General features: G+C 45.4%; 1 protein-coding gene across 1 annotated transcript in view; it reads right to left on the bottom strand.

The window, feature by feature from the left end:
- The window catches only part of GOT1 (glutamic-oxaloacetic transaminase 1), a 30019-nt gene extending 11136 nt beyond the window's left edge, over positions 1–18883 (bottom strand). Inside the window, exons 1-5 of the mRNA XM_004749513.2 lie at positions 18642–18883; positions 9845–10026; positions 2213–2336; positions 1651–1763; positions 1314–1418 (exon numbers count right to left, since the gene is read on the bottom strand). Coding sequence (XP_004749570.1) covers positions 1314–1418; positions 1651–1763; positions 2213–2336; positions 9845–10026; positions 18642–18759 — 642 coding nt within the window. The 5' untranslated portion in view covers positions 18760–18883. The remainder of the gene's footprint in view (positions 1–1313; positions 1419–1650; positions 1764–2212; positions 2337–9844; positions 10027–18641) is intronic.
- Between the last annotated feature and the right edge of the window lie 4568 nt (positions 18884–23451).

The raw sequence follows: 23451 nt of genomic DNA, 5'->3' as shown, positions 1-23451 counted from the left end.
CGACCTCCTCATGGGACTCCCCACAGTTGAGCTTGCCCTCATACTGGGCTCGTGCTCTGAGTGGACACCACTTCTACGCCCCCAACTGTCCAAGCCAGGGGCCAGGGTGTGTCCTTCACTCCTCCTCTGGTAGCCTTCGCATCCGGCTACGGCCAACCACATCCCAGTTCCTATCAACCCATTTCCCCGGAGCCCGAGACTCCTTTCAGGTCTACCCCTGCCACCGCCCACACTCAGCTCCCAGTCAGCTCCCATGCGGATCGTGGCACCAGCCTCCTCACTGCTCTCTGGGCCTGTCTCATCTTGCCTCCCTCTGATCCACTCCCTGCTACGTAGCCTGAAGACCACAAAGTTCTGATGGCATCAAAGTTTTTCAGTGGCTCCCCCACGCCCTCCAAATGAAGTCCAATGCCTCAGCACAGGATCTGGCTCCCATTTACCTCTCACTCACTCACCGTAGAACTCGAGGCTATACTGAGAATTACTTCCAATACCTTAAATGGGCCGTGACTTCTGCCTTGGGCACTGATCACACTCCTCTCTCTGTAGGGAACACTCCATTCCTGCCAACCCCCACCTGTCCTCATCCTTCAAGTTTCAACATGACAGCTTCTGCCACTACTGCACACACGTGCACACACATGCATACACGTGCACACACTCCTGAAGTCTGTGCTACGTTCCTCCACGTGACCCCTTCAACATAGCCACAGTACTTAGCTGTCTCCCCAGACAGGCTGGATGCTCTCTGAGGGCAGGGACCATCTCCGCTCTGCTCACTCTTATACCCTACTTGGTGCCTGGCACGTAACAGTTTCTCAGTGAGTATTCTTTAAACATGTTAAATAAGAATACACGCACTCTGAGCTAGAAATCCCAACCTAGAAAGTTATCCCAAAGAAATTATAAAAGGGAGTCCTATATATAATTGTTCAGAAGAACAAGAAACCTGAGATCTCAATGTCCATCGACTGATTTAATCAATCATTAATATGACACAGCCACGCAGGGGAACTGTGCTACAGAACTTAAAATGACATGTGAAGGAATGCCAATGAAAGACAAAGTATGTTACAAACAGATAAAATGATGCCATCTTTGTGGAAGAAATGTACTTACATGTGTAACTATTTAAAAAGAAAACAAAAAAACAATGTTCTATATACCAAAATAGTAACAGTAGCTTTCAGTTAATCCTTTTCTTCTATGGGCTTTTCTCCATTTTCCAAACTCTTCTGTACACAGGTATTGCTTTTGAATACATTAAAAAAAATAATACAATTTCTCAAGAGATGCTCGGAAAGTGCAGTTACCTTCATGACGGATGCAATCTGCTTCCACTGCTCCGGAGTTGGGTCAGTCCCAGTTGGGTTGTGAGCACAGGCATGGAGGACAAAGATGGAGAACTCAGGGGCACTCTGAGGGGAAGGAAGCTACGTCAGCTCCGACGCTAGCAGAACACCCAGGGTCAGCGTCAGTGACACACAGGGCAAGGGGCAGCATATTTCTTCCTCATGTGCTAACTCAGAAACCACCATTTTGTTTTGAGTAGGGCCGTTTCAGACTTTCCCTTACCGAATAATCCAAAGACCTTTCCCTGCTCCTCCTGACACCATGGGGTTCTGTTTACTTTTCATCTTAATTGCCCACCTCCAGATCATTCAGGAAACCTTGGAGATCGAGTCCTCTCTTCGCTGCATCCCAATAGTGATAGGACCGAATGTCTTTAAATCCAGCAGCAGAAAACACACCGTTATGATTCTCTGTAAGCAAAAGAGTGAAACGTTAAACGACCTGACACACACAGAGTCCTAACTGGAAGGGACACACATCAGCTGCTGGGGCCCTCATAGGCTCAGCATTCACTGGGTTAAAACGAGGTGAGCAACAAAGACTTAAAAGAATGACTGTAACCACCAAGAACAAGTTCAACCAGTCAGTCATGTTAAACTTCCATCCTACCATGGTGGGACTTCCTATTTCCACACTTTCTGCCTTCTCAGGGAAGTTTCAACACGGGCTAAAACATGAGTCTTGAGAACAAGGATTCCTAACCTGGCCCGGAGCATAGTGCCATAATCCACTGCTCCAGACGTTCCCAAATGTCAGCGGATTCAGGGGCTGGGTTACATTTCTGCATCAACAGTGAGAGTCACGAGGGTCATTCCCCCCACTCCTCTGTCTCTCCTCTCTCTGTAGCTCAAGGACTCACCCCAGGTTGGTGAGGACACATAGACAGGCGTGTCCTTGTTGTTCGTTCCATTGTACCATCGGGCTAAGAACTCGGCTCCAATTCGGAGTGCCCCTGTCCCCCCTAGAGACTGCACACCTCCAACCTGAAAGAGAAGCAGCAGCAGGGTCACTGGCTGGTTAGTGGCGAAGTCAGATGTTTATCAGGAGAACTGTGGTAATGAGCACTGACTTTGTGCCCGCTCTGTGCTAAGCCCTTTATTTATTTATTTATTTTTCTTTCTTTCTTTCTTTTTTAAAAAGATTTTATTTATTTATTCGACAGAGAGGCAGACGGAGAGGAGGAGGAAGCAGGCTCCCGGCTGAGCATAGAGTCCGATGCGGGGCTCAATCCCAGGACCCTGAGATCATGACCTGAGCCGAAGGCAGAGGCTTAACCCACTGAGCCACCCAGGCACCCTTATTTATTTATTTTTAAAAGATTTTATTTATTTACTTGACAGAGATCACAAGCAAGCAGAGAGAGAGGGAGATGCAGGGCTTGATCCCAGGACCCTGGGATCATGACCTGAGCTGAAGGCAGAGGCTTAACCTACTAAGCCACCCAGGTGCCCCCAAGCTAAGCCCATTAAACATTCTCTTATGGAAAAGCTCACACTACACACAGAGATGCTATGATTTGCCCATGCATACAAACAAGGACACTGAGCTGATTAGAAGTGAACAGTTTGCTCAGTAAGCATCCCCTGAGCACTAAGTCGAGTTCTTTAATCCAGGAAGTCTGGGAATCTAACTCTGGGGAGAGCTTCCCAACTGAACACAGGTTGAGGACACACCCAGGCCACATTCGAGTTTGTCCATCTGGAAGGCAAACCCATCCCTTCAGCAGCACCTAACCCAAGATCAGAATTTATGCCTCCAGCAGGAGCCTGTGAAATACTGTCTTTGGTTTGCCAGTGACCTCAATCTTTAATACTCACTGCTACAAAGCCCAGAGAAATATGTCCTAACAAAGGTGACCTGTGAGGATTTCCTTCCTTAACTTCCAAGCATCTCAAAATGACCTCACATGGGCAATGATAGGATCCTAGGCATTCCCATTTACGGAAGACCTTCACACATTTGACTCTTATACAACTTTCCAAAGTAAGTCCTAATCCCCCAACTCACACACAAAAAAATCAATTCAGAGAAGTGGTCTGCAAAAGGCTAGGAGTGGCAGAAAACCCAGGAGCCGCAGAGCTGGAAATGAATGCAGGCGGCCATCTTGCTTCAGTCCCAGTCACCCGCCCTGGTTACGCTCCTCCACCTATACGCCTCCCAGCCTGCCCTCTCGCAATTCTCAGCAGGCTTTGGCCTCTTTCGGCAGAGAAATGGCCTACACTGCTCAATACATCTAAAGGACTAAGGAGAAAGAAAAGGATCATCTGAGAAAGTCTATCTAAATAAAAGGAAGGGCACACCAACCCAGCAACAGTGGCAACCTTCAGGGAGGGTCCTACAAGGGGGTAGAGGGTGAGGGGACTCTGACCTACTCTAGAAGTTGTTTTTTAAATTAAGGAAAATATATTCATGCATTATTTACCAAATTTTAAAATAAATTCTAAAATGTATTTAGCTGTCTGGGATTTGCTGTAAAGTAATTTGCCTTTGGCACAGGTTGGGCAGTGGGGGTGGTCACTGTTGAAGCTGGGTGACGGATTCAACCAGGTTTGTTCATCACACTTCACTACCTACTTTTGTAAATATTAGAAATTTTCTACAATAAGAATGGTCTTAAAAAAACCTTCCTAGACCAAGAAGAAAAACTTCTAAAATTTTAAAAAAATTAAACAGTGATGCTAAAAGATAACAAAGGGGGAAAAAATGGAAAAAGGGGAGACTGAGCTCATTCATGAATACTGATACTCAATTTCCAAAGATTAATGAACAGCACAAATCCAACAGTACACTAAAAAATACCCCCTTCCTCAAGTGACAGTCAGCCCATGAGTGCATTATTAAGAAATATAGTATAAAATGTATCATGCTGGGTGTCTGGGCAGCTCAGTCAGTTACGCAAGTGACTCTTGATCTCAGCTCAGATTTTGATCTCAGGGTGGCGGAGTTCAAGTCCTGACCTGTGCGCCACACTGAGCAGAGAGCCTACTTGAAAAAAAAAAAAAGTGTCAGGCCGCCAGGTAGAGAAAACCCAAATGATCTTCGTAACAGATTAAAAGCATAGCTATTCCTGATTTTGATGCTTAGTGAAACGGGAGATAATGGAACTTCTTGAAAATAACAGGAGAAATTCATTCAGCCGTGATGAGTAAGTCAGCTTCATGATGAACAGTGAATCCTTGGCAGAAATCCTCTTGAAGCCAGGAACGAGGCAGTGCTCCCAATTACCACCATTTGTTACTCCTCCCCAGCGTTCTATTTGTATTCAGAGGTCTGACGTCTGTGAAGGAACACTGCTGCAGCGTGAAACCGAAGCCAAGTGGGCACTCAGGGGAAGGAGCTGTGCAGGGTCGCACGCTGTAGGTGAGCCAAGACAGCGGACTGGCTGTGAATGGCCAGTGCCCGGCAGGCTAGGCACACCAGCGTGCCTCTCCTTCTGGCTCTCCCATTACTTTCCAGATCTTTTTTTAAAAGATTTTATTTATTTATTAGAGAGAGAGTGCGCACATGCAGAGGAAGAGGGAGAAGCAGACTCCCCGCGGAGCCAGAAGGCCCACATGGAGCTTGATCCCAGGACCCCGAGATCATGACCCGAGCTGAAGGCAGATGCTCAACTGAGCCATCCAAGCACTCCTCCTTTCAAGGTCTTGCTTCCACATGTCATCTATCTGGATTCTTCATATAAATCATTACACCGAGTTGATGTTAAGCCTTATGCGCATTTATTTTTCATGGATTTGTCACCAGCTAAGTTGAATGTCAACTTTATTCATGATTTCACATTTCAGACACCTAAGCAATTCTGGAATGTTGATATTTTTATACAAATGAGCAAGGGTCCCCTTGAACCTCGTTTTCAGTTATCATGGATACGTGACAGGTGTATGCGGACATTAGTGCAAACATTCCCAGGTATCATCTTTTATTTCCTTTCTCTCCCACTTCAAAATGCAAAGTCAGAAGGTCAACAGACTAGATTGAAAACATGTTTAGAAGAAATAAACCCACTTCAGAGACACTGACCTAATCCTTAACATTCATGACGTGTATGACCCTGGACATCAAATTCTCAAGAAATTATCATTCCCTAAAAATATGCTGAACACAGACAGCATGGCTTCAGTGAAACACAAACTATATCAGCAATGAAAAGAGAAATATTTGGGGTGAACCAATAATGTATCAATCTGGTCATTCTGTGACTTGAATTTTGGCAAACTGTTCTACAACCCAAGTAAGGCCTGCATTTGGGATGAAGGAAACAAGTGCGAAGTTCCAAAGGAGCCAGGCAACTAGCCCTGGGCAAGTGTCCAGAACCAGAAAAATCCAGTAACACACAGTGTGCATGATGCCAGAGGTAGTCTACACTCCCACTTTAGCTACATGGCCAGGAAGAAATTCCTGCTGGACACGATTAACACTTGTCCAAGACCACAGTTTGCCAATGTGAGAACTACACTGTGAGGAGCAGGGGAGCAGACCAGAAGCTGCTTATGGCCAAGACCATGGCGCATGAACCTGGGTATGCCTAGGAGTTCACACGGTCTCTGGCACAGGGTGCTAACATGGGCAAAGCATTGAAAGGATGAGCCACAACAAAAGCCCTAAGCCTCCCAGAGGTGACAGTCAAAGTGAGGACCTGGGATGGCATCACATAGCCCACAAGCCCTCCTGCGAATGGTGACTCAGGAATTTCCGAAGCTGAAATACTACAACGCACGACGTGAAAAATGACATATGGTCTGGATCCTAAGGTCTGAAAATAGAAAGGAGTAAGACGCAGTTCTCCTCAAAATGGTTCATGAACCTGGTAAAGTTAAATCTAGAGAAGACAAATCTAAGGGAAGACAAGATTACAGATTGTTTTCTGGTCTGTTCATTCACCTATGCTGCATCTCCTTCAAGTTTTGGCTGAGGGACACCGGGGTGGCATAGTTGGATAAGTGTCCAATCATGATCTCAGGGTCATGAGCTCAAGCCCCACATTGGGCTCCACGCTCAGCAAAGAGTCTGCTTAAGACTCTCTCTGCCTCTGGGGCACTTGGGTCACTCCGTGCGTTAAGCCTCTGCCTTCGGCTCAGGTCATGACCTCAGGGTCCTGGGATCTGGCCCCACACGGGCTCTCTGCTCATCAGGGAGCCTGCTTCCCCCCAACCCCCACCTGCCGCTCTGCCTACTTGTGATCTCTGTCAAATAAATAAATTAAATAAATAAATAAATAAATAATTTTTTTTTTTTTTTAAAAGACTCTCTCTACCTCCTTTTCCCTCTGCCCCTCCCCTCTGTACTTGTTCTCTCCCCCAAATAAATCAATCTTTTAAAAAAAGTTTTGGCTGAAACGTCTTTTCTATTTCCATCATGACCACCCTAGTAAAAACCCTATCTACCCCAACTCCCACACTCAGCCTCTTCTACTGATACGCCTCTTCTACTCTATTTTCACAGCATTTATATTCTTTTAATCTACTCTACCATGACCTTATCTATTACATTTACAGTTGGCTTCTCCTCACAAAACTGTAAGCAAGGGCAGAAGATTCTGGGTCTTTTGGTCACTGCTGTGCTCCAGCTTCTAGAACAGTGCCTAGCCTACCTTTAGTGGTAAGCACTCACCTGCTGATTGACTGACTGACTGAATTCAAACATCTGAGAATCTCTGATATGCCAGGCTAGGAGCTAAGTGCTGAAGATACAGGAGATAATTAGGTAAGCCATCATCCCTGCCCTGAGGGAAGTCATGATCTTGTGGGAGACAGACATAAAATTATACATCATGGTAATGAGCACATAAGTACAGTTATTCCTAAGCTATGAACAAAGTCCTGTGATAACTCGGCTTCACTAGAGAGAGCTAAGGATTCAGCATGGAAGTGACCCTTGGCCAGGTCCGGAACAACATAGTCTCCTGGAATGTCAGGAACCTGGGGGGGGGGTGGGACATTGGGGATTGAGAGTCACTGGAGGACAGGATGAAAGCTGGCTACAAATTATAACACACACCCAGCTCAAAGTCTAGATTTGCTCTGTAGATAGTGGAGGAGCTACCATGTGTGCATATGTGGGGTCAGGTGCAGGTGACATGATTATCAGCTTTCTTTGCTATGAAAGATCTTCCTAGTTGAACTGTGCAGAATCTTTTAAGATTTTTTTTTATTTGAGAGAAAGGGGGAGAAGCAGATGTCCCGCTGAGCAGGGAGCCTGATGCAACTCCATCCCAGGACCCTGAGACAGACACCTAAATGACTGAGCCACCCAGGTGCCCCTGGACTGTGCAGAATCCAATAGAATGGGGAGGAGACTAGAGGCAAGAGGCTACCACAAGAATCCTAACGAGAGGATGGTGGGCTGAACCAGGACAGCAGCTTGGGAATGGTGAAGACGTCTGAGGGGAAAAGGAAGAACTCAAGAGCTCAGAACCAGCCAGGACCTAGGGTGATGCAGATGCCAAGACAACATCCTAAACTATCCCCCCACACCCCTCCCCCAAAAAAGCCTTCAAGTATTTACAGACTGCCATCTAAATTTGTTCTCTGATTAAATACACAGCATAGGAGGAAGCCGACTAAGAGGGAAGGCCATGTAAATGACCAAAATGGGAGCACAGGGCAGAGGAATAAGCACCTGTCCAAGACGTTTAGTGTTCTAAGAAGTGTCATAAGATTACTAAGTGTGTAAGAAACATACAGTTTTAGAGGAAGGTCCCCAACACAGAAACTAACTTTCTTCATCAACAATGAATTCCACCGAATCTATCCTCAGTGTCTCTCAAGATAACCCTAGCTGCCTAAGTCCTCCACTCTCAAACTTCATCAGGACTCTCCTTCAGTGAAACCCATATTACTTGTCTAATCATAACCCCTCCTTCAGCGAAACTCATTAATTACTTATCTAATCACAACCCCAGTTCCAGGACTTTCACTCAGAACCTCCCAGCCTCCTGACAGAACCCTGGGCCTGTGTGCCCCGCATTTCTCCCCTGCTTAAACAGGGTATCTGGGTAACAGCATGTGGAGAATAAATCAGATGATTCCAAGATGTGGTCCCTTCCATCACAAAGGCTTCGCTCCGACACTGGCCCAGAGGAGCAGTAAGGGCAGCTGCCTTAAACTGCACAATACCACCTGGGCTATCGTAACATCCCAAGCCCATCCCCTGCCGACCCGGCTGCCAGCTTTATCTTCTTTGAACATTTTGACTGGTTAACTCCTCTGCTCAAACCTTCAGGTGGTTTCCCCTGTCCAAGGTGCCAATATCAGCCTGGACATGCTCCTAGCTCCAATCAGGTAGGTCTCTTTTCCGCCTAGACCCACTTACCTCCTGACCCCAAATTCCCTCTACTCCAAAAAAATACCTCTCCTTTTCCTCCCTCTGTGTTTGCGGTTCCCAACCCTGGCTGCACTTTGGAGTCACATGGGGAGCTTTTAAAACTACACCCTTGCAGGGAAGGGAACTGGGGGGAGGAAGGGGGAACTGGGATCTCCAAGGGCAGGGAGGCAAGGGCAGGGAGCGGGGCGCCCGGGTGGCTCAGTGGGTTAAGCATCTGCCTTTGGCTCAGGTCATGATCCCAGGGTTCTGAGATCAAGCCCCACATCAGACTCTGCTCAGCAGGGAGCCTGCTTCTCTGCCCACTGCTTTCCTTGCTTCTGCCTGCACTCTTTCTGTCAAATAAATAAAATCTTAAAAACAAGAACAAAAACAAAAAACGAACAAGTAGAACAGCGAGTGAAGGGGCACACGTACCCATCCGTACGTGTGTATGTAAAATTCCCCAGGGGATACTATTCTACACTAATTCCCAGAATTGGGAACCAGAGTCCTGGCCTCATTACCCAAAGTTCAGTCCACATCCCAATTCTATCCCTACCACTATCCCTGGCTTCTGAATCCCCTTCTCCCCAGAAAAACACATACACACAGAATTCTGCATAAAATGTCAGGGTGTGGGGGCGCCTGGGTGCCTCAGTCAGTTAAGCATCGGACTCCTGAATTCAGCTCAGGTCATGATCTCTAGAGTCAGGAGATCAAGCCCCAGATCAGGCTCTGCACTGGGCTTGCTGTCCGGCCCTACCACATGCGCTACCCAGTTCACACTACTTAAACCCCTGTTCACGGACACTTCAACAGACTTTAAACCAAACTCCTGTCTCACCTTTGCAGTTTCTAAAGAAAATATAGTTGACCCTGAATGACACAGGCTTAAATTGTGCAGGTCCACATACACCTGGACTTTCCCCCCCAACAAACCCAGTACAGTATTGGAAATAGATTTTCCCTTCCTTACGGTTTTCTTAGTAACATTTTCTCTTCTCTCTCTTTATTTTAAGAACACATATGAAACACGTGTTGTGTGTTCTGGTTATCCATAGGCGGCCAGTAGCCTATTGGCAGGTCAGTTTTGGGAGAGTCAATAGTGATTTAAGGATTTTCGACAGAGTCGGCACCCCAACCCCCACACTGTTCAAGGGCCAACTGCCCATCTTTTCCCAAAACTCACCCGCTTCTCCTGGATAGCTGGGCTGTTATCCCCGAGGGCCAGGCGGGAAGCACAGGTCCGGAACTCAGTGAGGCCGAGGATGGGCAGGTACTCATGGTTCAGACTGCTGTCATTAGCGAGCTTCTGCTCCACCTTCCTCACGACTGGCAAAACCCAGGGCTGGCAGTCATCTGTGCGATAAGCTGGAACACAGCGAAGAGTCGCTTGCTTAAGAGGGGGAAGGCAGGCTTCATTCAAGGAAAAGCAGGCGCTGGGACTGGGCGCCTTCCATCTCCTTCCGTCAAACAACAGAGAGCGAAATGAAAATCAAGTTCATTTCCTGACTGTCCATCTGCTTTGGGCCAAGCACTGGGTGAGGCGCTAGGGCAGGCAAGACAGCCATGGTGCCACCCTTACAGATACTCAAGCTCTTAAATACATGACCTCAAAAAGACAGAATGCTGAAGTATCACTGGGACAGCACAGAGCCTGATGGACGGAGAGTGCACGAGACAGCACTCTGCACACTCACGACCACCTAACAGTTGCTCTGCTCATTGTCCTAGTACATTGAGATCTGTAAAGCCATGAGTCCAGAATCTTCTTCCTTCTCCCAAGAAATCTCCCAAGAGAATTCTGGGAAAGTGCTAGGTGCTACTTCATATGACTGCTGCAACTTCAAACATAAAATGTGGAAAGGAGGTGGCAGAAGGCCTCCGTCCTCCTCTTGTCCTAGAATAGTGGAACAAATCGTGAGCAGAGGCCCCAGGGCTGAAGATTCCAGCAGATGGTTACACAATCCCCGGACAACCTATTTGATGTCTGCACACATCTTTGTCCTCTCTCTGCCATGCCTGACCATTTGACTATTCCTCTTACTTCATATTCCACACTTTTATTGATCTAAATGTATCTATTTCATAACATTTAATCCTGCCTATAGCAAATTTCTAAGCACCTCAACACTGAAAGTATTTCTAGTCCTGTTATCTTATCACTGATTTTTTTTTTTCCCCTCTTGTACCGTATGATTATCTCAAGATTACAGCTTTAGAGGGCAGCGGCTGTGGCTTGCACCCAAGCCAATGATCTGAGCCGATTCCTCACAGGGGTCACCTGACTCTGCTGGAATGTTTAGTTCTCCAAGAGACCCACACTTTTTCAAGTGATTTTGAAACCGAAAAATTTAGAGTAATTCTGATTATTTTATCTTGTTGATTTCTGCCCAATACGAACCCCTGACTTCTTTTTAAAAACCACTTTTTAGGGTGGTTGAGATTGTTTACAGAACAATGTATGCTGACTGTAGGAAATTTTAAAAAGCCCAGAGAGCAAATGATAAACATTATGATTAATATGTAATCTCAGCACTGGGAGACAGAGTATGAACATCTTAGTGTACAACCTTCTGAGCTTTTACAGGAGCATATTCTTTTATAAAATCTGCATCATACTATATATAAAATTTTCAACACGCTTTTTTCCACTTACTAAATACAAGTTATTTTTCATTGTCATTAACTATTCTTTTAACAGATATATTCACATCCCCACTCCATCCTAAGCCTCCATCTATCTCGTTCCAAATCCTCCCCTCCAATAAATGTTCTTCATTTCTTTTTTGCATCTTTCCAGAATTTCCTTATGCATACATAAGCAAATACAGCCTGTTATGTCCCCCTTTCTTACATAAAAGGTAACATATACTATACACTGTTCTATTCCTTTCTTTCTCTAAACATCTTTTTCTATCTATGTACAGAGTGCCCTTGATTCTTTTTTTTTTTTTGAAGATGTATTTATTTTGAGAAAGAAAGAGAGCACAAGTGAGCGCAAGGGAGCAGAGGGAGGATACAGAGGAAGAGAGAATCTCAAGCAGATGCCAGGCTGAGCAGAACCCCCTTCGGGCTTGAGCTTACTACCCTGAGCTCATGACCTGAACTGAGATCAAGAGTCACATGCTTAACCAACTGAGCCACCCAGGTGCCCTCTTTCATTCTTTTTCTACAGCTGCGTAACTGATGAATGTACCATAATTTGTTTTGCCAGTCTCTTGCTGATGGACATGTGAGCTGTTTCCAATCTCTGGCTATTACATAACAATGCTTCAGTGAACAACCTCATACATATGTCATCTTCATGTAAATATATCCATAAAATGCAGGGTTGAAAATGGAACTGTAGGCTAAGAAGTATGTGTAAAAATTTGTAGTTCTGACATATTCTGACAAATTGGCCTCCACAGGGATTTTATCAGTTAACACTCCTACCATCATCCAGAGTAAATTTTTGCCAGTATGAGGATGCAAATGGTAACTCAGGGTAGTTTTAATTCACGTTTCTCTTATCATGAATTCAGCTGGTCATCTGTCTTATTTACTTATTTGTTCTCATACATATTTATTTAAGTAGGCTCCATGCTCAGCACTGACCCCAACACAGGACCTGAACTCATGAGCCTGAGATCAAGACATGAGCTGAGATCAGGAGTTGGAGGCTTAATCCACTGAGCCACTCAGGCACCCCCATTGTTCATATTTATGATCCATTTACAACACAGTTTTAGTGGCTAGACAACATTCCTTTTCATGCAAAATTTATTAACTATTTGCATTGCTTCTGATTATTTGATATTATAAACACTGTGAAAAATGTTCTTATATCTTCACATATATTCATGCATGTTCCCTTATAATAAAGTTTCTAGATGTAAAATTACAGTCAAAAGTCATACAACAAATAAAGCCTTAATAAGATCATTTTGACTTGGGGTCTTTCTTTTCTTTAAAGATTTTTATTTATTTGAGAGAGAGAGAGAGAGAGCATGAGAGGGGAGAAGGTCAGAGGGAGAAGCAGACTCCCCATGGAGCTGGGAGCTCAATGCGGAAGGCAGTGGCTTAACCAACTGAGTCACCCACATGCCCTCAGGGTCTTTCTTCTATCAGTGAACTCTACCCTCTAGGGATGTGTCATCTATGAATCTGATAAGCACCTCAAACTAGTAATAAGGATGTAGATCGAGGAGCAGATGGACACAGCCACTAACCAATCAACGGTCTCTAGGTAGGAGGCTGTGACTCACAACACTGCCACAACACTCACACAGCTCCACCCTGGCCTACCAAATTCCTTCCAAACAAGTCATAAGCCTATTGTATCAGGTGGGATTTAGTCTGTTTTTTTTTTTCTTTTAAGATTTTGTTTATTTACTTGAAATGAGAGAGAGCGAGCAAGAAAGAACACATGTGTGCAAGAGCAGGGGGTAGCGGCAGAGGGAGGCGGGGTGGGTGGGAAGCAGGCTCCCTGCTAATGCAGGGCACGATCCCAGGACCCTGGGATGATGACCTGAGCTGAAGATCATAATCTGAGCCAAAAGCTGCCGTTCAACCGACTGAGCCACACAGGCGCCCCTGGTGTGGTCTTTTTTTAAAGAGATGCCAAAATAACCACTTCCAAGTAAGAGTTGTCCCTGAAGATTTCTCTGTGATCACAATGCTACCATTGTTCATAGTATTCTTGGAATTCTTCTTTTGGAATTATTTTTAGACATGATGTCTCATTATTTTGAATATCCTCAATAGTGCCAAATCTTTGTCCTTTGAAAGTGAATCTGATTTCTGGAAATGCAACTTGCAGCAAGGGCAAACGTATCTTTAACTAAACCACACAGAGGGGATACTATTTACATGTACAATGTGGGTGTTCATAGAAAAACCAGTTGTTACACTTCACATCTGTGTTTGGAGATTATGTGTATTGCATAATTATGCCATATGTATTGTATTTATGATAAGTCATTTGTAAACCATGTATTATAAATAGGAAAGACAAAAAAAGTCCCAGAACCACACCATTCTTACCCATACTGTCTACTCTGTACTACTCTAAAAAATCTTGTCCTAAGACTAGATGCAAGGAGTCATTTTGTATATATTGTGACAAAGGAGAACTTGGCCAACTTATACCTCCCCTGCTTCCTCCACTGTCCAGTTTCTCCCGGGTTCAGTTCCAGGTTCATACCCCAGGCCTTGCCTAACTGCCCTAATGAAGCAAACAGCAGAAGGCTCTTGGTGACTAGAGCAATGAGGTCAAGCATTATTAACAACTATGATTCCTCCTCTCCCAGTGGATTTTCATTCCTGTCTGTCAGACCCGGGAGTTTCTCATTCATGTTTTCATTCACTCATTCATTCAACAAGGACTTACTGAATCTACCAAGAAGGAGACATTGGCTACAAGTAGCTACACAGAAATGGGCAAGGCAGAATAAGATACTGTCTGCCCTGGAGGAAACACAGCTTAGGAAGTGCCTTGGGGGCTCAGTTAAGCAGCTGCCTTCAGCTCAGGTCAGGATCACAGGGTCCTGGAATCAAGCCCCAAATTGGGCTTCCAGCTTAGCACTGAGCTTGCTTCTCCCTCCCCCTCTGCCTGTAGCTCCGCCTACCTGTGCTCGCTATCAAATAAACAAAATCTTAAATAAATAAATAACCAGCTTAGAGCCTATTTGGGGAGGGGGGGTGGTGTTACGTTTTGCTTCCCTTCACCAGACTGAGGGAACGCCTGTCTGAAGGTCCAAGAGGCTTGGAGACAGGAGGCTTCTGAGGATCTGCATCTTATGGCTCAGACATAGGACCCATGGAGGAATATGGGTCAGAGTCTTGGAGGACATCCTCATCTAAGGAACGTAGTTTCAATGGGGAAAGCACTGAAAGCACTCAAGAGAGTGATGTGGATAGCGGTCCATTTTAACAGGATCATCTGAGTGACACGACAGAAAATAAACTGCAAAGGGGAACAGGGATGGATCGTGAAGTCAGGCGGGTACTGCAGGCATTCGGAGAGACAGTAATGAAGTCTCTGATTCAGATAGTGGCAACAAGGATAAAGAAAAGACGAGACACTCAAAATAGATTTATGAGGTAGAAAATACAGAACCTAATGACCAAAATAAACTGATGTGGGAACAGGGAAAAGATGACAAATGACTCAAAAGTCTGTCTAGTCTGGATAAAGGCTTGTGGTGATGTGGGGGCGGGGTGGCGGTGGAGGGAGAAGGGGTCCCACTAGATATAAAACGTAAGCAGAAAAAGAAAAGACTGAGGGGAAGGTGGAAATGATGAGTTTTCTGAACACGCTGCATTTGTAGGATGTGTTTAGCAAACTGTACCGAGTACGGGTCTGGCATTCAGGGAAGCAGTGCAGGATGGAAAGAAAGATTCCCTAATTACAGACGTCAACAGTACCTGAGCCATCGTAATAACAAGGACTTACTGAATACTTAGTACCTACGAGGCACTGTGCTAATAAGCGCTTTACTTTTTCTTCTAACCCCCGGTTAATTCTTGTAATGACTCACAATATAGATACTATGATCTGGAAACTGAGGTCAGAAGAGTTGAATAATTTGCCCAAGATCAAGTGGATTATAAGAGCTAGGCTGTCATATTATTATTAAGTTCATGGATCCATGTAGTTTTTTCTAAGAGCAAGAGAAAGCATGAAGCAAGCAGACCCCAGAGGCCTGTGTGACGGAGGCCTCTTTATCACACAGGTTTCAGGAGAGTTCAGGAGTGCTGCTTTCCAGAAGAAAGGAGGAACTCAGAGAATTAGATGATCAAACCATCCCCCTCCTCTCCTCTGAACATCTCCACTTCCCTCACCCCCCTCCCCAAGAGCCCCTGCACATATATATGCCTCTTAAGGCCCTTTTTTCCAACTAGAGTCCTGGGACAAGGGCCGGGGAGCATTCAGAAACACCTGATATAGCACTTATATCCGACAATTTTATGTGAAGATGCTAGAAATCCCCATTAAAAAACACAACAAATATTAAAATAAGAGCAGGTTATTTGGAACTAAAGGAAGCTCAATTCCCGTGATAAACAGGCTGGAGTCTATGAAGCAATGTCTTGGTTCAGGCAGCATCAGGCTGTACCCATGTTCCCCCTGCCCTTGAAGCCACGGGTCTCAAACCCTGAGAAGCACCAAAATGGCCAGCTCAGGGCACATTGTACTTAAATGTGACACTCTGCTTTACCTGGAAGGAAATTAGGGAACCAGTGCCAGCAAGAGTATCTCTGGAGAAACTCAGCAAGTAGAAACTAGGTAGTGAAATTATCGTTGCAGCTTATTTTAAACACATCCAAGAGCACTAGAACATGAGCTGGATAATCTCCCCTGGGTTTTATCTTAAGGGGGTGGGGGGGTGGGGAGTATCTTCTCCAAAGTCAGTGATTAATTACATTTCCTTCACAAAGGATATACTTGGGGATTTGTATTAACTAGAGCTAGAACATACAAACGCTGGAAGGAGACCTCTCATTCTACTCTAATTAGACCCTTCCTTATCTGAGCACCTGCCATCCACCAAAAGAGAGATCATAAAAAGATAGAATTTTTATCACTTTTCACTTATGTATCACATTTCACACATAATTACTCATTTATTTTTTTTTTAAAGATTTTATTTATTGATTTGACAGAGAGAGATTACAAGTAGGCAGAGAGGCAGGCAGAGAGAGAGAGGAGGAAGCAGGCTCCCTGCTGAGCAGAGAGCCCGATGCGGGACTCGATCCCAGGACCCTGAGATCATGACCTGAGCCGAAGGCAGCGGCTTAACCCACTGAGCCACCCAGGCGCCCCCATAATTACTCATTTAATCCTTAACCAACTAATGAGGCCAACATCTTTATCCTACATGTAATGTGCTAGTGAATCTTTAAGTAGAGTTTTAGAAAAGGAGGCATTCCATCTCTGCTCCTCATTTAACAGAGTTCCAGGACGTTATACAGCCCTCCCAAGGTCACGCTGCTGGACTGCAGGGATGGCCTGTACTGAGATCTCCCAACTCTTCCCACTACAGTGCACTGGCAGCCTCTGGACCACCTGAAGGACCCCAAATAAAGGAGAGGGCAGTTTCACCACCAACAGCCCTATGACCTGGGGCAAACTGCTTCATCCAACTGGGCTTCAGCTTCCTTCTGGCTGCAAAAACCCTCCAGAGACCCTGTACGCATTAAATAAGATTAAAGGCACACATTATTTGTTCCTGGTAAGGAGAGGACGTTCCTGGGTTCCTGGGAAACAGGACAGAGGCACCGTCACAGGTAAGATGACCACCTGAACTGCAAACTCTACTTCTGGGCCAATCACTTCTGACCTGGGCTGACCAGACACTACTTCTCTGCACCCAGCAGTTTATTTCTGAACCAATGTCAGAAATGATTTCATTTTGCAGTTCTTAAGCTGAAAAATTTTTTCGACATCTTCTGTGCAACCTACCCAAAGAAATGCCAAAACAACTCTTACATAACCCGTACTTATTTGCCAGACATTATTCTAAGTGCTTGAAATGTATTTGAGTCTCACAAAAACCCTGTAAGATCGTTTAGCTGACTAACTGAATTACTGAAACCCCCTCCCCACCCCAAAACTGAACATTTTTAAAAGATGTATTTAAGTCAACATCGTATTATATACCTGGCCCTAATTAAATACTTGGAGGTTATAAATTGGATTTAAATTAAGAGCTTGAATGGTACCCGACTGCACTTCAAACTCCAGGCAAACTTTCAATACGTCTCCTACTCAGTAAAAACATCACTTACTCTCCGTGGCTGAAACTATATGGTATTTACTTTTTAAAAAATGCTTTATTGTAGAAAATTTCAAACATACACAAAAGTCACAAGAATAATATAGTGGGTGCCAATGTACCCATTACCTAGCCTAAACAAACCATACTTTTTAACGGCTTTTTTCTCACCTCTTTCCCATACTCCTTAGTGAAGACTTGTTTTTAACAGGTCCTATGTACAGTCACTGCAGGAAGCCTGATTCTGAAGCTCCTTCTCACCACCATCCACTACAAAATAGTTCGATTTTCTCTTTCCAAAATTTCTGGTCCTTTTACTCTCAATCTGTTCCTTAGCTTGAACATCATATTTTCTTCCACCTGGCTGATCTTTGTGTGTAATCAAATGTGTTTGGAGCTTCAAACATTTAAATGAGAGTGATAAGAAATGAAAATTCACCGAAGGTTAGAGTTATTCTGAGGTACTCCAATCTAAACCCTTCTCTTGCAGAAGGGGAAACTGTGGCCCACGCTCTCAACTGTCCAAGCAAGAACTGAAGACAAAAATGGGCGAAAGCGAGCTTCTACTTCCTTTCCACTCTTTCCACTCCTTCCTACCATCTCTAACCATTCCTACCACATCTGCGAGGACCAGAATGAGACTCCCAGGTCCTCCCAGGCTGCATTAACCTGTCTCAGAAACACTTTAGATTTCTATTGTATCACACCTTGATGTTGATATCCTTGAGACCAAAAGCACGCCTCAGGCTTTCTCCCGGCAAGGCTTGGGTAAAGTGCTGATTGTGACCTACCTGGTAGTCACTCAAAATATTTACTAACCCAGACCAGAGTCTCCTAAGGCTCAGAGTTCTCCTTCATTCGTTCTCCAGCAACCAGGACATTAAGCCTATCAGAATTCCTAGCTTCCTCTCTCCCCTTATCTTGGGCCTCCCCATTTATTAACAGTTGAACGGATATAGTAATATAAAGAACACAGAACGGGGAATCAGTAACACTGGGCTTGTGTCCTGGCTGTTAGACCTGTACTGTGGACCTTGGACACATTTCCTTTTTCCAAGGACTCCACATGCCCCTCTGTAAAATGGGCAGGTTGAAAAACAGCCCTGTGATTCTTGCCACCTCTCCAGCCAGCATCAAGCCAGGCCTCGGCCTTTCCCACCGCACCCACCACCCGGGTTAGGTCCGCTCCACTGCCCAAGTTGCTCCTACTCGCTGCATCTTTACCTCCCACTCCCAGGTTGACCTTGCGGGGGTCCGGATCCTCCCGGAAGTCGGCAGTGAGCTTAAAGACCAGGACCGGCTGGGCCTGCGGAACCTCGGCGAACACGGACGGAGGCGCCATGGCAGGAGAGCTTGAGACAGGCGAGAGCTTTCACCCTGCTTCTGGAGCCACTCGGTCCGGTCTAGACCCGGTGACTGGAGGAGACTCTCACCTTCACCTAGCCGGCAGGGGCGGGCCTGCGGCCTCCAATTGTCTAGCTGCGTCTGGAACTTGGCAACGCGGCTAACCAATCGGGAGCTTCTGACGCAGAAAGGGCAGGAGGGAGGGGACGCTCTTAGCCAATCCAAGCAGAGAATCTTATCGGAGGCCAGTCATGATGCAACCAATGCACTGGGCGCCGGCAGAGAGGGGGACCCGGACTAGGGTTGATTGGCAGAGCGGACTCCTATGGCTGAGGTCGTTCTTCCGGGGCCTCCGGGGCTGGCGGGAGGAGCCGAGCGGCACGGGGAGCGGGAGGTGGCTTCCCTGACCTTCGAGGGGCCCAGCGAGGAGGAAAGTGGCTGGACGGAATTCTGGAGGATCGGCCTTCCGGCACCCAGGAGCAGGCGTTCTCGGGGCCGGGCCGGGCAGCGCGCGCCTTCCTGACCCCGGCTGGCAGCCAGATCCCCGGCGTCTGCGCGCTGGGGACGAAAAGTCCTTGGCCTGAACGTGCAGCTCCGGAGCGCGCGCGGCGACCTTGACCATCCTTGCCCGCTCCCCGAAAGAAATATGGGTGGGCCGCCTGCCTGGGTTTCAGGCAGGGGACATCCTACTAAAAGTGGGGGAGTGACCTTTCTTTACAAAGAGGGTCCTGGTCCTCAAGGACCTTCAGGATTTGGGCAAGGTGTCCCTCTCCAGGTTTGCTCCCCCGCACGCACTCAACCAGATCTTGCTGTCATCATCTGGCTGGTACCCAAACTGCCTCTTCTTTTAGGTCTGGCTGTTCCTTCCTCCCCAGCTCCTCTCTCCACCGGGCGACCTTCAAGATCCCGAGTAAATAAATGCTTCCTTCATAAAGACTCTCCTTAACCACTACTCTGGTCAAAATACGCCTCTCTTTTCCTGTGCTTCTGTACCTTGTTGGCAATATTACCATTTCAGAAAATGCTCTAGTTAAGAACCTAGCTCTGCACCTAGAACACCTAGCTTTAGATTCTGGCTCTGTCATTTACTGACAGGCAGGTGTAGGGAAGTGACTTAACCTCTCTGTTCCTGCTCTGTAAAGGGGAGATACTAGTATTTTCTTTAGGGCTGTTGTGGGGATTATATGAGTTGATACAAACAGAGTGTTTAGTTGCATATAGTAAGCACCCCCTAAATGTAAGTTAGCTGTTGTGTCATTGCCCATCTGCCACACCCCTTGTAGATGGTAAGCTTCTTTTGGCTAGAGAACCTACCCTATGTAGGTATGCCCTAGTGTTTTGCACTTAGTAAGCAATAAATGGTGGAAGGACAAATCCATTCTCTTGGTGTTTCAGGAGAAAACAATACCCCAGCCTCTGGGGTATTGATAATACGACAAATCTCAAAATGAATTTTCCATTCAGAGTAACCAATACAAGCCAAAAAGACTTTGGACAGCACCTGCCAACCTTTGTTATCACCTGCTTTTTTCCAGGAGCTTTGCCTCTGCTTTCAAAGCTAACTGCTCAGGGTGTTTCATTAATACTGCTTTCCTCTAAGATTGCAAGTTCAACACTGAAGGTGAAATGACAATGAACTGTTAGTAGTTCTAAAAGCAGAGGCAAAGGGCAACTGCTGAGAGGGGCGTTCTACAGCCCAGCCTTCCCAGAGTTTGAGAAGGATGATCTTCACAGCGTTGGCCAACAATATCATGGTCATTTCTTACGTCATTCCTGCAGGAAAAACAATCCGTGGTTACCTAAACATGATGAACTTAGCTAAGTCCAAATAAATATTTATTGACAATCTAAGCAGCTCCATAACCAAGTCAAGGAGATAGGGGCAAAGAAAGTGACATCTGTAGTTTTGCTTCATGTCTTCATAATATCTGTTCTAAATTTTAGAAAGGGGCAAACAGTTAACTGGGTGTAGCGGGGAGGGCAAGTACATACCATGTGGGATCCAAGTCTCAAACATTTTCCCTGGTAATATTAGGTTCTTGGAGATTACATTCAGTTCTCTCTCTCTCGAGTCCTGCACCCCATCCCTCTACACAAAATGCCAATCTTGAAATAAACAAAATGCTTTCCAGGCCATTGCTAATTTTAACACTTTGACTTGGAATTGAGCAATGCTGCCTCCCTGCTGAATGGATAGAACAAGCAAAAGACTCTTCAGAGGCAAACATTGCCCAGACAAGTAGGCAACCAGGCAAAGTGAGTGTCCAGGAAGAGAGCAGTAGAGTCAAAGGAAATGAGGACTAGTATTCTCCTTGCCTCATGATTTGCAATGACTGTCATAGCATCCTCCCCACCAACTCCCTCCTGGCTTTTTTTCTTTCCCTTTTTCTTCAAAAGAATTGGGAGGGAAGAACTGGAAACCCACACAGCAACAGCTTCATCTGGAATGAATTCTTGTAGAATATACTTGCCGGGAAATCAGAAGTGTTCGGAGCTGAGCAGCGCTGCCCCAAGCATAAGAGGCAGTCCAAGCCAGGTGGGCCATGGACACTGCACAGACCTCTAACCAAACCCAAACCTGCTTATTGTATTCAGTTTTGCCCCTGATGCCCTGAAGGTCTAAATTTAGGAACAAGTAGGGTGAGGGAGGAGTCTTTCACACTTTGCACTCAAGGGCAAAGTGCCTCAGAATAGTTACATTTAGGTGTATGCTGTCACTAAGGGTAGGATATTATTCAAAAGCTGACTTGTGTGCTGAATGAGTATTTCTTTAGAAGCCAAACCTGCAGTCTGTTCAGAATCACTGTATGGCTGAGTAGTGGCCAATAAGATAAGCATAGAGCCCCTAAGGCGGTGGTGTTCTCTGCTGTGTGGCATTTACTCTTGCTGAGGAAGGTGATCGCTTATCAACCTCATCCTTCAAATTAACTAGCTTGTTTCCTGGGCATGCCTTAGTGGATCTATCATCTCCTTTCGCTTCTCTTCTCTCACTTTGCTCCTTCCTGCTGTATGTTAGACTCTTCTCCCCACCCGCACACATGGATGGGACCAAGTGAGGGTCTGTTGGTCCTTCCTAACCCATAGAAGGGTATGTGCAATAAGGCCTGAATACACAGCAGCTAACCTTAGTTCCTGAACCGGGAACCCACATGGGCAGAACTTTTTTTTAAAGCTGCTAAGACCTTTGTACAACAGAGATATCAATTGGATGACAACTGTCGATGGTTTTATCTACTTGCTGGCCATAATTCAGTTCCAGGGCACCAGTTAGAAACTCCTGTGCTGGTGCACCTGGCTAGCTCAGTGGAACATGTAACTCTTGATCTCAGGGTTTTTGAGTTCAAGCCCATAGCAGATACAGAGATTACTTAAGAATAAAATCTTTAAAGGGGCACCTGGGTGGCTCGGTTGGTTAAGCATCTGACTCTTGGCCTCAGCTCAGGTCTTGATCTCAGGGTCTTGATCTCAAGCCCCATGTTGGACTCCACTCATGGAGCCTGCTTAAAAAAATAAAATCTTTAAAAGAAATTGTGCTGTAGAGTGTTGGTACTTAAGAAGCAGTACAGCTTCTTGTGTTTAAAAGCATGGCCTCTAGAACTAGTTTCCTCTGCATGCCTCAGTTTCCTCCCCTCATCTATAATGTGGGGATAATAACAATTCTATTTCATGGGGTTGCTGTGAGGATAAAATGATGTACTTTTAAAAGACTTATTTATTTACTTGAGAGAGAGAGCAAGCGTGATCAGGGAGAGGCACAGAGAGAGAGGGAGAGAAGCAGACTCCCCACTGAGTGTGGAGTCTGATGTGGGGCTCTGTCTCACAACTCTGACATCATGACCCAAGCCGAAATCAAGAATCGGACACCACAGGTGCCTGCGTGATTCAGTTGGTTAAGCATCTGCCTTCGGCTCAGGTCATGATCCCTGTGTCTTGGGATCAAGTTCCGCATCACACTCCCTGCTTAGCAGGAAGCCTGCTTCTCCCTTTCCCACTCCCCCTGCTTGTGTTCCCTCTCTCACTGTGTCTCTCTGTCAAATAAATAAGTAAAAGCTTTTTAAAAAAAAAAAAAAGAGAGAGAGAGAGAGAGAGAGACACTCACACCCAAGTGCCTCAGAATTAAGTGATTTAATGGAAAACACTTTGAATTTTACAGGACACTTACTAAGTACTCAATATGTTCTCAGTCACCACCACCACCATCATCATCATCATCATCATCACAGATGTTGTTTACAAGCACTTGCCTTTGAGATTTGTTTCGTATGTTCATTGAAAGACAGCTGCCTAGTAAAACAATGCATCTGCTTTGCACATACAATCAAATTCTAGTTTGATTACTAGTCAACTAGTCCTCTTTCTAGTCTTAAAACTTGGAATAAGCTTCTAAAATTGGGACAAAAAGATTTTTGCTTAGTGTTGACACATACACTTTTAACACAGTTGTAGAAACTATTGCTATTATTTTATTTTGATGATGTTGATGATGATGATGATGATTACTATAGAGATTACACTTTGGTCCCTGAATAGCTATAAGGTATTAGTTAGGCGAACTCCAAAATCTCTCTGTCCTGGCCTCTTGCAAGCATATACTCTGGAATTTTTTAAAGATAAAAAAGAAAGCAGAGAACACAAGTTCTTAAATATTTAGAGTCCTCCAAAAAGTCTTTGTAGAGATCTGTAAAATCTC

Source organism: Mustela putorius, unplaced genomic scaffold (assembly GCF_011764305.1).
Source record: "Mustela putorius furo isolate JIRA1106 unplaced genomic scaffold, ASM1176430v1.1 tig00003909_pilon_pilon_pilon, whole genome shotgun sequence".
In the NCBI taxonomy this organism is placed as follows: Eukaryota; Metazoa; Chordata; class Mammalia; order Carnivora; family Mustelidae; genus Mustela; species Mustela putorius.
This window is presented reverse-complemented; position numbering and strand designations above follow the sequence as displayed.